Below are 16110 nucleotides of genomic sequence, written 5' to 3'. Positions count from 1 at the left end.
TATAATTAGTATCATTTAGGTTCACTGTAAACAGGGAATGTTTCATCAAGTTCTTCATTATTCTTTCTCATTTTGGGATCTCATTACCATTCTCTACGGAAAACTAATCTCAGCTAATTATATATATGCAAATTTATTTGACTATCATAAGCATTATTTTTTTTTCAAATTAGGGAAACAAACTCAAGTAATTCTGAACTGAGAGAAAACTCCTCTAATCAGAGAATAAAGCTCAACTTAAAGTACTTTGAAAAATATGCAATAAAAATCTAAATACGATATGTGAAAAGATACTAGACACAGCTGGGTATTATATTACATATCAAGCTATACATACATGCACACAAATACATATACCTAGAGGAGCTGTTTGACTTGTCTTAAAGTATGAAAAGATTTATGTTTAAAATTAAATGTGAAAATTCACAAGAAAAGAGAGGAAGAGCTGTAAGGGTGAGCAGTCTAGGACAGGATGATGGTGACCCTTAGGGGTGGGTCAGGAGGTGAGGCCACTAAGGTGGTGACCAAGAGAACGTGAACTCACCTCGATGAGTTACCTTAAAAATTAATAGTCAAAACTGGGCATGGTGGCTTATGCCTGCAGTCTCAGCTACTCATGAATCTGAGGCAGGAGGATCACTTGAGCCCCATAGTTTGAAGTCCAGCCTGGGCAGCATAGTGAGAATCTGGTTCTTTAAAAAGAAAAAAAAAAAAAAAAAAATTAATAGTCAAAAGGAATCTTTCAACTTATCTAGTCAGTTAATTGACTAGCAAAAAGAAAAGTACTGTAGTTGATTGATATTAATACCACTACTAATAGTAGGACTTAATATTTTCGAGTGACTTTGCAGTCTCTATGGTTGAGGCAGAGTAACAGGTGTGGACTTTGCAATCAGACTGACCTGGGAATCATGTCAGTTCTGGGCTATGTGACCTTGTGCAAGTTAATATATTCTCTCTGAACCTCAGTTTCCTCTTCCACAAAGTGGAGATAGTCACACAGTTGTTGGGAAGAATAAAATAATGCATGGTACATACCTGGTTCACAGAAGATAACCTGTGAGTTAAAGGTGTCCCCATTCACACTCTGCCCCTGCTAAACCATAATCTTTTCTGTCTTCATGTCGACCATGTGAAGGGAGCACATATCATTAATCTTATTTTACAGATGCGAGATGAGGCTCAGAGAGTTTTTTCCAGCCAGGCCTGCCTCCTACCAAGAATCTCTATCTGTGGGGTCCAGGCATCAATATTTTAAAAATGTCCCCAGTTGATTCTAATGTGATTCTAATGTGCAGTTTCGAGAACCATGCACTCTCTATTGCTTTGACAGTGTAAAATCGAATGTTACCCCCTGGTTTCAAACTAGAAGTCCTCCCAGTAGCAACAGCTTCTTTTCGGGCACACTCATTCATTCGTTCCTTCAGTAGGTATTTATCTAGTGTCTGCTATGTGCCAGGCACAAGCAGAAGAAAACTTCTCGAACGTTAGAAGTTAAGATGTTAGTGAAATGAATGCTCATAGATATGCATGTGGAAATAAAAGCTGACATCTTCCTTGCCAGTATCATTAATATTATCATAGTGAATTTAAGAATAATTTATAAAAAGGAAGCTGTAAGATTACTTGATTTGTGCTTCTTTGGTCTGCTTAAGTAAAATATGGGAAAGGAAATGCTAAAATTTTGAGCTAACTCATATTCATTTAACCTATCAGCAGTGCTGACAGACACTGATGAGTTATAGTTGTGAGGACTCAAATCATAGCCAGCAGGCTTCAATGTACCCAGAATAGAAGCTACATTGTTGACGTTTTCCAGAAAATTTCACCTTAGCCCTGTTAACTGAAGTCTAAAGGGTTTCCTGCTTTGGTTTTAGAGGGATGATATTTTATTTGGCCACAACCTGTGTTGGATGCAGTAGAGCACCTCCCCTCCATAAATCACCCCCAGCTCCATAGATAACTGGAATCTGCCCAAGAAAAGTGCATTCATTCTCCTGCTCTTCGCTCCCCTAATTACTGCACAATTTTGCGGCTACATGACTTGTCAATCACGTGAAGCTAAGTCTATTTGCCTCTGCCTTTCAGCTGGATTCCTGGCAATGAAGAAAACAAACAGAAAACAGATGTCCATTACAGGTCTTTGGATGGTGAAGGGAATTTTAACTGGCGATTTGTTTTCCCGTTTGACTACCTTCCAGCCGAACAACTCTGTATCGTTGCGAAAAAAGTGAGCTCTGAAATATGCCAGTGGGAAGTGGGTATCACGGATCTTCCTTAACTCAGAAACTCACAGAAGGCTGGAGCTGCTCAGGATCTCGGACGTCACTGAGTCTGGCTCCTCTTCAGTAGAGATGGGGAATCTGCCACCTTGATACTGGTCCAAGGTCACACTGCTAGGACAGGTGTTTGTGTAATTAGGAAGCATGAGGAGCACAGCTTTCTTTCCCCTCACATACTGGTGGTGCGGTGAAGGATAAAGGGGAGAAGTAATGGTTTTGTATTAGTATAAACGACAACCCAAGTGTGTTCTTTATGTGACAGGGAGACTGACGTCTTCCCAGGCTAGGCAGAGTCAAGCAGAGGCCCGGTATTAAAGTGGGTGTCCTTCCTTATTAAACCTCCACGTCTGCTTTACCTCCTTCTGAGACACCGCCGTGAGGGCTCAGGGCCCTCCTGGTCTTAACTAGTTAGACTTTCAGTTACAGAACTCAACTCAAACCGGCTGACGCCAGAAAAGGGATGTATTGGTTCACATTACCAAAAAGTCCAGGGGTCTGCTGGCTTTAGGCCTGTCTGGATCCCGCGGTGAAGTGATGATGACTTTAGAAATGGGTCTCACGCTCCCCGCTTCTCCGCCCCACCCTCCTCCACGGACTCACGGTGGCAGCCCCAGGTAACATCCTGTCCTCCCCTCTAACCTCAGCAAAAAGAGAAGAGCGAAGCCCTCATGGGGCCAACCAGAGTTCTGGAATTGGGCCTCAGTGTCTCTGCCTTTGGGGGTCATGTGCCTATCCCTGAACCAGCCATTGCTGTCCAGGGATGCTCTGATTGTCCAGGCTCCAGAGTCAGAGACAGGCAGCTTCTCTCAAATTTGGGGGAAAGGGGAGAGTCCGCTAAGGAGAAGCTGGGCGCCTTCATTCCAATAAAGGGGGTCTAGAACCTGCATAGTCAATAATAACAGATGTCTTCCATAGATGCCCTGTTCCATTCCTGCCTCCACGTTCTCTCAGCTTCCCCTAGCTCTGCCTGGTCACCGCCTCTCCCCACACCTGATCAGAATGTACCAGCCACCAGCCCTGTGTCGCATTAGGCCTACCCTCTGCTGGCCCTACTCAGTGCTCATGCTGTAGTAAGCACTGTTTTGGTTTTTGAGACAGAGTTTCACTGTTGTCACCCAGGCTGGAGTGCAATGGCACAATCTTGGCTCCCTGCAACCTCCACCTCCTGGATTCAAGCGATTCTCCTGCCTCAGCCTCCCAAGTAGCTGGGAATACAGGCATGCACCACCACGCTTGGCTAATTTTGTATTTTTAGTAGAGATGGGGTTTCTCCATGTTGGTCAGGCTGATCTTGAACTCCCGACCTCAGGTGATCCACCCACCTCAGCGCTGCAAAGTGCTGGGATTACAGGTGTGAGCTACCGCATCCAGCCAGTGGGCGGGTTTTCATACCAGTGGGATGAATGCCTTCAAAGGGGGCCTTTTTTCTTTTTGAGACAGGGTCTCACTCTGCCACCCAGGCTGGAGTGCAGTGGTGCATCATGGCTCACTGCAGCCTTGACCTCCTGGGCTGAAGCAATCCTCCCACCTCAGCTTCCCTAGTAGCTGGAACTACAGGCATGCATCACCAAGCCTGGCTAATTTGTATATTTTTTGTAGAGATAGGGTTTCACTTTGTTGCCCAGGCTGGTCTCGAACTCCTGGGATCAAGCTATTCTCCCACCTTGGCCTCCCAAAGTGCCAAAGGGGACTTTCAGGAGGTACAGAGGCTCAATGTGACATCAAAAATGCACACTTTCAGATGGTGTGGCATCAGGGCTGATGGCGGGGATCAGGGCTTTAGGTACGGTTACCTTTCAGTCTACCCACATCTAGGGCTGGACCTCCCCATACCCTGTGGTGCTTGGAGCATGATCCTACCCAGGACGGTCAGGCAGCAACGGACAATAGCAGAGTGGGCTGCCCAGTCCCTCAGAGCCAGGCTCTCTGAGCCCTGCAAAGGAAAACATTCCTGGAATATGAAAAACAAACAACCCAGTGATCTTCCTTCAAATTCATGAAGCACTGGGAAATTCCCTTTCTACTAGGACCAGGGAACTACCTGAGCTGGAGAGATGTTTAGTCTTGGCTAACATTGAGGCAAGGAGAAGCAAGAACTTGCAGGACAGTTACCTAGTCCTCCTTCGACCTGCGTCTAGTATGAGGATCTGAGGGTCTTAAGTGACCACAAGCAAACAAAAGCCAGTGGTATTTTTCTTTCTTTTTTTTTTTTTTTCTGAGACAGAATCTCACTCTGTCACCCAGGCTGGAGTGCAGTGGTATGATCTCGGCTCACTGCAACCTCCACCTCCCAGGTTCACGTGATTCTCATGCCTCAGCCTCCCCAGTAGCTGGTATTACAGGCATGCACCATCATACCTAGCTATGTTTTGTATTTTTTAGTAGAGACGGGGTTTCACCATGTTGGCCAGGCTGGTCTCAAACTCCTGGCCTCAAGTGTCCTCAGCCTCCCAAAGTGCTGGGATTACAAGCCACTGCACCCAGCCCAGTGGTATTTTTCAAAGGCCAAAAATCCCAGGACATTCTAAATCTGCACTGAGAAAAGAGTAGAATCTGGGCTGTCTCCTTACCCCCATGTAGAATGAGAGCACACTCAGACATCTGTGTGGGCGGGGGGTGGGTGGAAAGTTGCTAAGCAGAAGTGACACCCCAGTGGGTGATACTGTGGGCTGGCCTAGAATGCCTGGCCTTAGGAGGATAATCTAAATAGGACATAGGGGTCTTTGGTGGGGAGATGAGTCACTCTCCAACCCCCAGGTGGCAGCAGGAAGTCACACCGATAGGGACATGGCAAGAAATCTTTTTCTTTGGGAAAAGCCTGGGACATTCTTTCAGTTGCCCAGCTTGTGATTTCCTGGGGAGCCTGACTGCTCTCCATACAGATCAAGTGGAAGGATTGAGGCCCAAGGGAGTGTCAGGGTGGGGGGTGCAAAGGCGAGAAAGGCCCCAGGCTTTGATGCTGTCTTAAGGAGCCAAAGGTGAGCGTTTCAGAGTCATCATGATCACCTGGTGTGTCCATGTTTCTTTTCGTTTTAGGAGCATTTCTGGAGTATTGACCAAACGGAATTTCGAATCCCACCCAGGCTGATCATTCAGATATGGGACAATGACAAGTTTTCTCTGGATGACTACTTGGGTAGGGCTTCCATTTGGATCATTGCTTCTAAGAAACTATACTTGGAATTAGTGAGGTCAATGAAAACTTGGAAGCAATTATTTAAATCTTCAATACTTCTTGGTAATGGGGGCCTGGTGGGGGATAGGGGACACACCCACTGCTTGCATGAGCTCTTGGCAGTGCGGCCTGACAGTGAGTACCATCCCTTTTCAAGGGCTCTGGTGAGGGTCTTACACCAGCTCCTGTCTGTCTGTGGAGACTCAAATCCTGTTTCTGCAGGGGGATGCCACATTCCTATATCCACTTTCAAACCGGCCACTCTCTCCTCAGCACCTGGGAATCAGCTCCCACCCTCCTCAACCTGTTCCCAAGTTACCAAGGTCCCCCAATCCCCCAGCCATTGCTCCTGTCTTCTGTGGTAAGGGCACTAGTTCAATGCACCCTCAGCCCGGGCCCCTCCCTCTCCTGGCGCACTCCTCCCTCGCCCCCCATGGCACTGTGCTTTCCAGATTTTCACTCTTCCTGGCTCTGGCCTTGTCACATTAGCCAGCCTTGTTTCTGCATCCTTTAAATTTTTTTTATTTTTGGAGACAAGTCTCTCTTTGTTACCCGGGCTGGAGTGCAGTGGCACGATCATAGCTTACTGTAACCTCAACCTCCTGGGCTCAAGAAATCCTGCCCCCTCAGCCTCCTGAGTAGCTGGGACTACAGGCGTGTGCCACCACACCTGGCTATTTTTTTTTTTTTTTTTTTTTTTTTTTACTTTTTAGTACAGATGAGGTCTCACTATGTTGCCCAGGCTGGTCTTAAACCCCTGAGCTCAAGCAATCCTTGCACCTCAGCCTCCCAAAGTGCCAGGATTACAAGCATAAACCACAGTGCCCAGACTCCCACTCTTTAAATACAGGCCTTCCCTGAGGTTCTTCTGCTCTCCTCCAACCTGCCAACCACCCTTTCCAGGGATTTACCCACTCTCACCTCAGTGGAAGGTCATGCTTCAACTCTCACCTTTCCGCAAAGTGTGGCTCCTAAACCAGGATATGTAGCCTGTGCTCTCAGAGTGCCTGTGGTACAGTCAAAGGAAATCGTTGAGGGTCATTCCCGATTCCTGGCCAGAACCCCCACCCTTATACCTGGCGGGCAGCTCGCCTGTACTGTGACTGAAATCTCACTCAGCATTTCTTCCCTCAACTCACCCCTGCTCTCCTCAGGAACTTATTTAGCAGCTCACGACCCCTCCATTTCCCCAGCCACCCAGGCGAAAGCACCCAGAGTCCTCTGTAGTTTTCCTCCTCTCTTTTCCCCCACGCCCCACCAGCCACTCCATCCTACAGTGTCATCTGTTTTATCACGCACACTTATTTTCTTAGTCCTGTGATCTCTGCCACTTGCCAGTTGAACCTCACTTACTGCTAGCCACATGTTACAGTAGCCCCTGACTGGTCTCCCTGTTTCCACGCTGCTTCCAGGGGTCCCTCCTGGCAGAGGAAACACCCGCCAAAAGTTGTATCTTATTTATCCCTTTTCCCTGCACAGCACTTAATGCAATGGTTTTGACTTAGTGCTTAGTAAGAGGTCAGTAAACAAATGAGTATGCAAGTAGGCTTACATAAAGCATATGGATAGTAAATTCTAGGCTAATAAAGGGTTTGCCCTTGGCTTTGTTTGTTGAGACAGTCTCTCACTCTCGCGCTCAGGCTGGAGTGCAGTGGCACGATCTAGGATCACTGCCACCTCTACCTCCTGGGCTCAGGAGATCCTCCCAACCTCAGCCTCCCAAGTAGTTGGGACCACAGACACGTGCCACCAAGCCTGGCTAATTTTGTGTATGTTTTGTAGAGATGGGGTTTTGCCATGTTGCCCAAGCTGGTCTCAAATTCCTGAGCTCAAGTAATCTGCCCACCTCGGCCTCCCAATATTGCTGGGATTACAGGCATGAGCCACCATGCCTGGCCTTCCTTTGGAATTTAAACAAAACTGTCAGACAATAAATAAAGAGAATGACTGTTTCTCAAAATGCCGAGCGAGAACATAACCAAAAGGGGAGGGGAAACAAAAGCAGTCACAGGTCAAGAAAGGCTAAGGTCACGTGTCTTATGGGTCCACTATATGCTGAAGGGCCGTCCCTAAGTCTGACAGTTTAAAGAGAAAATGCCACAACCTCCCTGTTGCTCTTTGCTGCCACTACTGAAGGTCAGACTCTTGACCCCACATCACACTCACCGTTTTCTGGAGGAAAGGGCTCACAGGAGTCCCCAAGCCCAAAACACACTTTTCCCTAACTGTGGAAGTGGTACTAAAGAGTTAATGCGGCCGGGCGCGGTTGCTCACGCCTGTAATTCCAGAACTTTGGGAGGCCAAGGTGGGTGGATCACCTGAGGTCAGGAGTTCAAGACCAGCCTGGCCAACATGGCAAAACCTCGTCTCCATGGCAAAACCCCATCTCCACTAAAAATCAAAAATTAGCTGGGCATGGTGGTGCACACCTGTAGTCCCAGCTACTAGGGAGGCTGAGGCATGAGAATCGCTTGAACCCAAGAGGCGGAGGTTGCAGTGAGCCGAGATCACATCCCTGTATTCCAGCCTGGGTGAGAGAGAAAGACTCAGTCTCAAAACAAGAGTTAATGCCTCACATTATAGAAGGGACGATGTGTTTCTCCAAACACTCTGATTGAGGCTAGGAGTCTCAGTTCCTGGTGAGGATTTTCTTTTGAGTCGTGCTCCTTCTCAAGATTCTGTTTCTGAGGTTTTACTAGGAGAGTCTTGGATGTGCACATTTCATGCAGCATCCTGTGTTGGTTTGTTTTGGTTTTTGGTTTTTGGTTTTTTTTTTTTTGAGACAGTCTCGCTCGGCTGCCCAGGCTGGAGAACAGTGGTGCGATCTCTGCTCACTGCAACCTCTGCCTCCCAGGCTCACGCGATTCTTGTGCCTCAACCTCTTGAGTAGCTGGGATTACGGATGTGTGCCCTCGTGCCCAGCTAATTTTTAGTAGAGACGGGGTTTCACCATGTTGGCCAGGCTGGTCTCGAACTCCTGGCCTCAAGTGATCTGCCCACCTCGGCCTCCCAAAGTGCTAGGATTATAGCTGTGAGCCCAGCCAGCATCCTGTGTTCTAAGCACCTATTGTCTTTACCCAAAGCCAAATGACCTCTCTGCTCAGGGCAGCTCAGAACTAAAAGGAAAACATTTCAGATCCAAGGGCCTTGAGTTGAGTGAAAATTGTGTCTGTAGATATTTCATTACTTTTAGTTTAAAGAACTCTGTTTATGCTCATGTCTTTGAGAAAGAAAACAGGAGATGCTGTACAGTGGATGGCTATTTCTTCGGCCATTTTCCATCCTAACTGGAAAGACTTTAAATGTCTGCCAGGCCCCCTTTCTCTAACTCACCTTTTACATGTTCAAAATCACTGCATGCCTCTCTCCGGACAAGAACGTTCTGTTCACTTGTGAACAACAGCTGATCCACTTGAAGCTCATTTGGACTTACTGTTGTTTCCTTGGCTAGGTTTCCTAGAACTTGACTTGCATCACACTATCATTCCTGCAAAATCACCAGAGAAATGCAGTTTGGACATGATTCCGGACCTCAAAGCCATGGACCCCCTTAAAGCCAAGACAGCCTCCCTCTTTGAGCAGAAGTCCATGAAAGGATGGTGGCCGTGCTACGCAGAGAAAGATGGCGCCCGCGTGATGGCTGTATGAACATTTCCTGGTTCTGGTTGAAGATCGTTTGTGCCGTTTATCATTTCGGTTTTGCCCTTTATCCATAGACTTACTCCAGATAAAATGAAGTTTTAAATTGGTGGGAGTTTAAGTTATAGGAACAGTTTGTCTTTGGGATATGTTTGCCTTTGTCTTACAATATAAGGTGGGAGATGCTGTAAGCATGTGCTTGGAGTTGGAGGAAGGTGAAGTAGTTGGAATGGTCAAAAACTAGAAGCTCAGGTAGTTTCACTATATTTTCCTTGGGACTCTTCTTCATCAGGAAAGTTAATTAATGCTGGGCTTCTAGTACAATTTAGTACGGAAAAGGGAACTTCAAATTTGGACTTTTCTCATTAAAAAAAAAAAGGTGGGGCTGAGTGTGGTGGCTCATGCCTGTAATCCAAGGCGGGTGGATCACCTGAGGTCAGGAGTTCAAGACCAACCTGGCCAACATGGCAAAACCCCATCTCTACTTTAAAAAAAAAAAAAAAAAAAAAAAAAAAAAAAGTAGCCAGGAGTGGTGATGCACACCTGTAGTCCCAGCTACTCAGGAGGCTGAGGCATGAGAATCACTTGGACCTAGGAGGTGTAGGTTGCAGTGAGCCAAGATCATGCCACTGCACTCCAGCCTGGGTGACAGAGTGAAAGTCTGTCTCAAAAAAAAAAAAAAAAAAAAGGATGGAAGCAGCAAGATGTGCTGGCATTAGTTGGATAAAAAGGCCACAAATTACAAGCAAGTTCAGGAACTCAAGATGTATTTTGATCTAGAAGCAATAGTGTGGGTTACCATACCATATCACAAAAGACTACCGAGTTCATTATGCATTATTAAAAATAGCTAACATTTTTGATCATTAATTTTGAACCAGGCAGTATGCCAAGTGCCTTACATTCATAATCTTTTTAAAAACAACCTTGGTGTATAATTTACATAAACTGTATTCATTTAAAGTACACAATTTGATGAGTTTTGACAGATGTATACACTCATCGAACCATAATCAAGATCCGGAACCTTCCCATCACCTCCAAAATGTCCTTGTGCTCGCTCTCTGGAGTCCATTGCTCCCTCCCTCCCTGGTCCCAGGAAACCACTGACTGCTTTCCATTACAATACAGCAGTTTGCACATAACCTCACTTAGTTCTGCTGACAATGCCATGAAGTAGACATTGTCCCCATTTCAGCGATTCCACAAACAGGCTTGGAGAGATCAAGCAACTTGCGGAAGTCAGAAACCCAGCTTTGTCTGACCTGTAAGGGTAGGAGTCCTCAGAGCTCTACTCAGGGCCAGTGCTTCCCAGATTGTTGGTGACCTTGCGGACTTTCCTGGCTCTTAGAAAGTCAGTTACAATTTTAGGTATGGCTCACTATGAAAGTGGGCAAGTTTGTTTTTAGTTTTTGGAGATGAAGTCTCACTCTGTCGCCCAGGCTGGAGTGCAGTGGTACAATCTCCGCTCCCTGCAACCTCCTCCTCTCGAGTAGCTGGAACTACAGGTGCGCGCCACCATGCTGGCTAATTTTGTTGTATTTTTAGTAGAGATGGGGTTTCGCCATGTTGGCCAGGCTGGTCTTGAACTCCTGACCTCAGGTGATCCTCCTGCCTCGGCCTCCCAAAGTGCTAGGATTACAGGCATGAGCCACTGCACTGGGCCAAAAGTGGGCAAGTTTCTAGACCACTTTCACTTTGGCCTCACTGTTCTCATTTGCACCTGAACACAATAGTAGTTGTAGGGTTGCCATGAGTATTATACGAGATAACCCCATGTAGAACATTTAAATGGTGCTGGGAGCATCACTCAGGAACCCCTGAGCAGGGAGACAACATTCATTCACTCACTCACTCATTGAGCTAGTGTACACGGAGTAGCTACTGAATGACAGCAACTGTGCACAATAGGTGACAATGATAGGCATGAAGAGACATGGCTCTGTTCTCTTAATGGGAGCCTACAATAATGCTCAATAAATATTAGATATTAGCGGTATTCAGGTTAGTCTGGGTCCAAGTGAAGTTACATAGGAAGGTGTGTGGGAAGACAAGGAGACCAATGTGAGAACGTTAGAGGGGGATACAGCAAATGAAAAGTAGAGAGTGGGGGAAGCAATTTGTCCTCAAAGTTTCCCACACAGCATCAGTTCAGAAACACATGGACGAGGAAATGGGATGAAATCTCTTGAGAAAAACTGAAGGCAATCTAAGGATTGTTTTACAAGTATAAAAATCATTGCTCGGGGAATACTCCTTGGGTTGAAGTAAAAATATTTGTGAAACGTGATGTCATGTGTTTAACCTGCTCTGCTTTACTGAAGGGGAAAGTGGAGATGACATTGGAAATCCTCAACGAGAAGGAGGCCGACGAGAGGCCAGCCGGGAAGGGGCGGGACGAACCCAACATGAACCCCAAGCTGGACTTACCAAAGTGAGAGGCCTTCTTTGTTCTCCCACTCCCCAAACACCTGCAGTCTGAGAGCCCCCCTTCCCATTGCCTTAATGAGATGGATTAGCTTTTGTGGTCTTCCTAATCTGGTAGCTAATAGTAGTGGGTAGGGGTGGAGAGGTTGGTGATCTGGCTTCGTTTAAAGAATTCTCCTTTCCAGGAAACCAAAGTTCAGCATCTTAGGAAGCTGTCATAGGTTAAAGAGCCTTTCTCAGTCAACGAAGGGGAATATCTTTTCTTGACCTTATTAATATGATTCTTTATTCCTGAAACTGTGTTATGCTCTGGGATAAAATATGCATCCCTCCTGAGTTGGGTAGGTGATACCGTTTCTTTGCAATGCAGTCGACCAGAAACCTCCTTCCTCTGGTTCACCAACCCATGCAAGACCATGAAGTTCATCGTGTGGCGCCGCTTTAAGTGGGTCATCATCGGCTTGCTGTTCCTGCTCATTCTGCTGCTCTTCGTGGCCGTGCTCCTCTACTCGTTGCCGGTAGGAGCCCTTCCTTGGCCCCTTGTCTTGGCTTTCTTGTGAGTTGCGGTTGGCCCTCTCCCTTGGCATCTGCCCTGACCACTGTGCAGAAGAATGACCTGCTCAGCAGCGTGGGGTTGCAACCCTTCTGCTTTGGGGAAATTTAAAGTAATGTGTCTTGTAATTAGAATCACATTTTCAGGGTTTCACAAATTACGGGCAGAACTTTGCTTTATGGTCTGAAAATAACTTTGGTCTCAGCAATTCTAGGAGAAATCACTCAGGTCTCAATCAGTGTGTGTCTGGACCACAGCCAGCGTTTCCAACTGATCTTCCTGACTTCAGACTTTCTTGTTCCAAACCATCCTGCATCCCAATTCCTTGTCCTAGCTTCAAGAATCCCCAAATCTGGGTTCATTGTGGGTCTACATACACCCTGTGTTCCACCCAAACTAGATCGTTGATCCCAACCTCCCCAAATATTATTGCCCTTACCTATCTGGATGCCTTTGCCAATTTTGTTTCTCTGTCCATATTTATCTATGAAAACCTCACTCATTCTTTAAGGTTCATGTCACATATACCCTCCCCCTTAAATTTTCCCCTAATCACCCCAGTCATAAATGGGAATCCAAGTGGGAGATTTGGCAGTGTGCCTAGAAGCAGTACCTCCCTTCCTCCATCCAGACGATGTATTGCGCATCTGCGATAGGCTAGGAATTAAGTTATAGAGACGATTGAATTATTGGCATGACGGGTGCCCAGGAGCAGTTCATATTCTGGGAACTAGCAGCCATGGGAACAAGGACACATTACTAAGGGAGGTGAGCTGTTATGGAGACAGAAACAAACAACCGTGGGCACCCCCTGCTAAGACAGTTCCTCCAAGGAGGGGACATTCAAGTTTGCCAAGTGGAGAAGGGATAGTCCAGGCAGAGGAAGCCATGCTCAGAAGTTGGACGAGTGGCACTGAATGTCACAGGAGGCATTCAAAAGCTCTTACTCCAAAATTCACATTAATAATATCAGCCGGGCGAGGTGGCTCATGCCTGTAATCCTGGCACTTTGGGAGACTGAAGTGGGTGGATCACTTGAGGTCAGGAGTTCAAGACCAGTGAACTCCAACATAGTGAAACCCCGTCTCTACTAAAAATACAAAAATTAGTTGGGTGTGGTGGCACATGCCTGTAATCCCAGCTACTGGGGAGGCGGAGGTTGCAGTGAGCTGAGATCGCGCCATTGCACTCCAGCCTGGATAAAGAAGCAAGACTCTGTCTCAAAAAAATAGTATTGTAGCCACACAAGTAGCAGGGGTTTTGGGTTTTGTGTCTTCATTTTTCCCCAGTATAGTACTTCCAGTTTGTCATCTATGAGTATATGTACACTATTTTATAGTCGTAGATGGTCAAATTGCTTTTTTGTTTGTTTGGTTTTTTTTTTTTTTTTTTTTCTGGAGACAGTCTCACTCTATCACCCAGGCTGGAGTACAGTGGCATGATCTCCGCTCACTGCAACCTCCGCCTCCCAGGTTCAAGCATTGCTTATGCCTCCGCCTCCCGAGTAGCTGGGATTACAGGCGCCCGCCACCACATCCAGTCAATTTTTGTATTTTTAGTAGAGACAGGGTTTCACCATGTTGGCCAGGCTGGTCTCGAACTCCTGATCTCAAGTGATCCACCCACCTCGGCCTCCCAAAGTGCTAGGATTACAAGTGTGAGCCACCACACTCGGTCCCAGTCCCACTGTCTTAACCATTTAAAAAGCTGCTCCTAGTTATTTTATTTTTCAGTTTTTTGAGATGGAGTCTTGCTCTGTCACCTAGGCTGGAGTGCAGTGGCACAACCTTGGCTCACTGCAAAATCTGCCTCACAGGTTCAAGCGATTCTCCAGCCTCAGCCTCCCAAGTAGCTGGGATTACAGGCGCCCACCACCACGCCTGGCTAATTTTTTTATTTTTAGTAGAGATGGGGTTTCACCATGTTGGCCAGGCTGGTCTCCAACTCCTGACCTCATGTGATCCGTCCGCCTTAGCCTCCCAAAGTACTGGGATTACAGGCGTGAACTACTGCGCCGGCCTAGTTATTTATTTTTCCTGATTTAGATTTTATTGGCAGCTGGGTACAGTGGCTCACACTTATAATCCCAGCAATTTGGGAGGCTGAGGCGAGTGGATCACCTGAGGTCAGGAGTTCGAGACCAGCCTGACCAACATGGTGAAACCCCATCTCTACTAAAAATTTTAAAATTAGCCAGGCATGGTAGTGGGTACCTGTAATTCCAGCTACTTGGGAGGCTGAGGCTGGAGAATCGCTGTAACCTGTGAGGCAGAGGATGCAGTGACCAGAGATCATGCCACTGCACTCCAGCCTGGGTGACAAGAGAGAAACTCCGTCACGAAAAAAAAAATTCTATTGGTTTAAACCAGTAGTTCCCAATTAGGGGAGATTTTGCTCCCCACCCCCAAGAGGACATTTGGCAATGTCTGGAGACATTTTTGTTGCAACAACTTGGGGGGTGCTACTGGCACTCGGTGGGTAGAGGCCAGTGACAGCTGCTGAACATCCTACAAGGCACAGGACACTCCCCAACAAGAATCATCTGGTTTGAAATGTCAGTAGTACCAAGATTGAGAAACCCTAACTGAAAACCATATATACATACATATTTCTTTTACCACTGTTTTTGTTTCCTTTCCAGAACTATTTGTCAATGAAGATTGTAAAGCCAAATGCGTAACAAAAGCAAAGGCTTCATTTCAAGAGTCATCCAGCAATGAGAGAATCCTGCCTCTGTGGACCAATATCCAGTGTGATTTTGTGTCTGAGACCACACCCCAGTAGCAGGTTTCACTACGTCACCGAGCCCCATTGATTCCCAGAGGGTCTTAGTCCTGGAAAGTCAGGCCAACAAGCAACATTTGCATCATGTTATCTCTTAAGTATTAAAAGTTGTATTTTCTAAAGTTTAAATCACGTTTTTCAAAATATTTTTCCAGGTGGCTGGTTCCATTTAAAAATTATCTTTTTATGTGTCTTTGGTCCTAGAATTCAGTTTTTTGAAATTGCTAAATAGAATTCAAAAATCTCTGCATCTTGAGGTGATATACTTCATATTTGTAATCAACTAAAAGAGCTGTGCATTATAAAATCAGAATAGTTAGAACAATTCTTATTTATGCCCACAACCATTGTTATATTTTGTATGGATGTCATAAAAGTCTATTTAACCTCTGTCATGAAACTGAATAAAAATGGTTCACCTTTGCCCCTGGCTGTTGGTTGTAGCTGTGGGTCAAGTTGGGAAGGAGGCATTTTTCTGGCCTTGTCTCAGTGAAGAGAAGGCCATGGCATACCTCTGGGCCATATGCCCTTTATAAATATCCTGCCCAATTTTAGCCAATTGGTCAAACTGAATATAACATTATAAATAATAAAAACTAACACTTGGCCTGGCACAGTGGCTCACGCCTGTAATCCCAGCACTTTGGGAGGCCGAGGCAGGCAGATCACCTGAGGTTGGGAGTTCAAGACCAGCCTGACCAACATGGAGAAACCCTGTCTCTTCTAAAAATACAAAATTAGCCGGGCATGGTGGTGCATGCCTATAATCCCAGCTGCTCGGGAGGCTGAAGCAGGAGAATCGCTGAACCCGGGAGGCGGAGGTTGTGGTGAGCCGAGTTTGCGCCATTGCACTCCAGCCTGGGCAACAAGAGCGAAATTCTGTCTCAAAAAAAAAAAAGAAGAAGAAAAAGCTGACACTAAAGAGACTTACTCTGTGCACAGCACTGTTTTAAGTGGTTTATGTGTATTAACCCACTTAAGGACAAGGAAGCCCTATAAACGTAGGTAACATTCTTAACCCCATGTGTAAGTCCGTTTTCACACTGCTATAAAGGTACTACCGGAGACAAGGCACTTTATAAAGAAAGGATGTTTAATTGACTCACAGGTCTGCATGGCTGGGGAGGCCTAAGGAAACTTACCATCCTGGTGGAAGGCAAAGGAGAAGCAAGCACCTTCTTCACAAGGTGGCAGGAGAGAGCGAGCAAACAGGGCAGATGCCAGACACTTAGCAAACAACCAGATCTTGT

General features: G+C 46.3%; 1 protein-coding gene across 2 annotated transcripts in view; it reads left to right on the top strand.

Annotated features, from left to right (window-relative positions):
- The window catches only part of MYOF (myoferlin), a 173061-nt gene extending 157778 nt beyond the window's left edge, over positions 1 to 15283 (top strand). For both annotated transcript variants that reach the window (XM_050802713.1, XM_050802712.1), the window contains 6 exons: positions 2089 to 2230; positions 5319 to 5418; positions 8909 to 9099; positions 11421 to 11530; positions 11894 to 12041; positions 14718 to 15283. In XM_050802713.1, coding sequence (XP_050658670.1) covers positions 2089 to 2230; positions 5319 to 5418; positions 8909 to 9099; positions 11421 to 11530; positions 11894 to 12041; positions 14718 to 14756 — 730 coding nt within the window. In that variant the 3' untranslated portion in view covers positions 14757 to 15283. The remainder of the gene's footprint in view (positions 1 to 2088; positions 2231 to 5318; positions 5419 to 8908; positions 9100 to 11420; positions 11531 to 11893; positions 12042 to 14717) is intronic.
- The last annotated feature ends 827 nt before the right edge of the window (positions 15284 to 16110 follow it).

The sequence above is a fragment of the Macaca thibetana genome, chromosome 9 (genome assembly GCF_024542745.1).
Source record: "Macaca thibetana thibetana isolate TM-01 chromosome 9, ASM2454274v1, whole genome shotgun sequence".
Taxonomy (NCBI): Eukaryota; Metazoa; Chordata; class Mammalia; order Primates; family Cercopithecidae; genus Macaca; species Macaca thibetana.
Note: the sequence above shows the minus strand (reverse complement) of the source record. Positions and strands in the feature narration are given on the sequence as shown.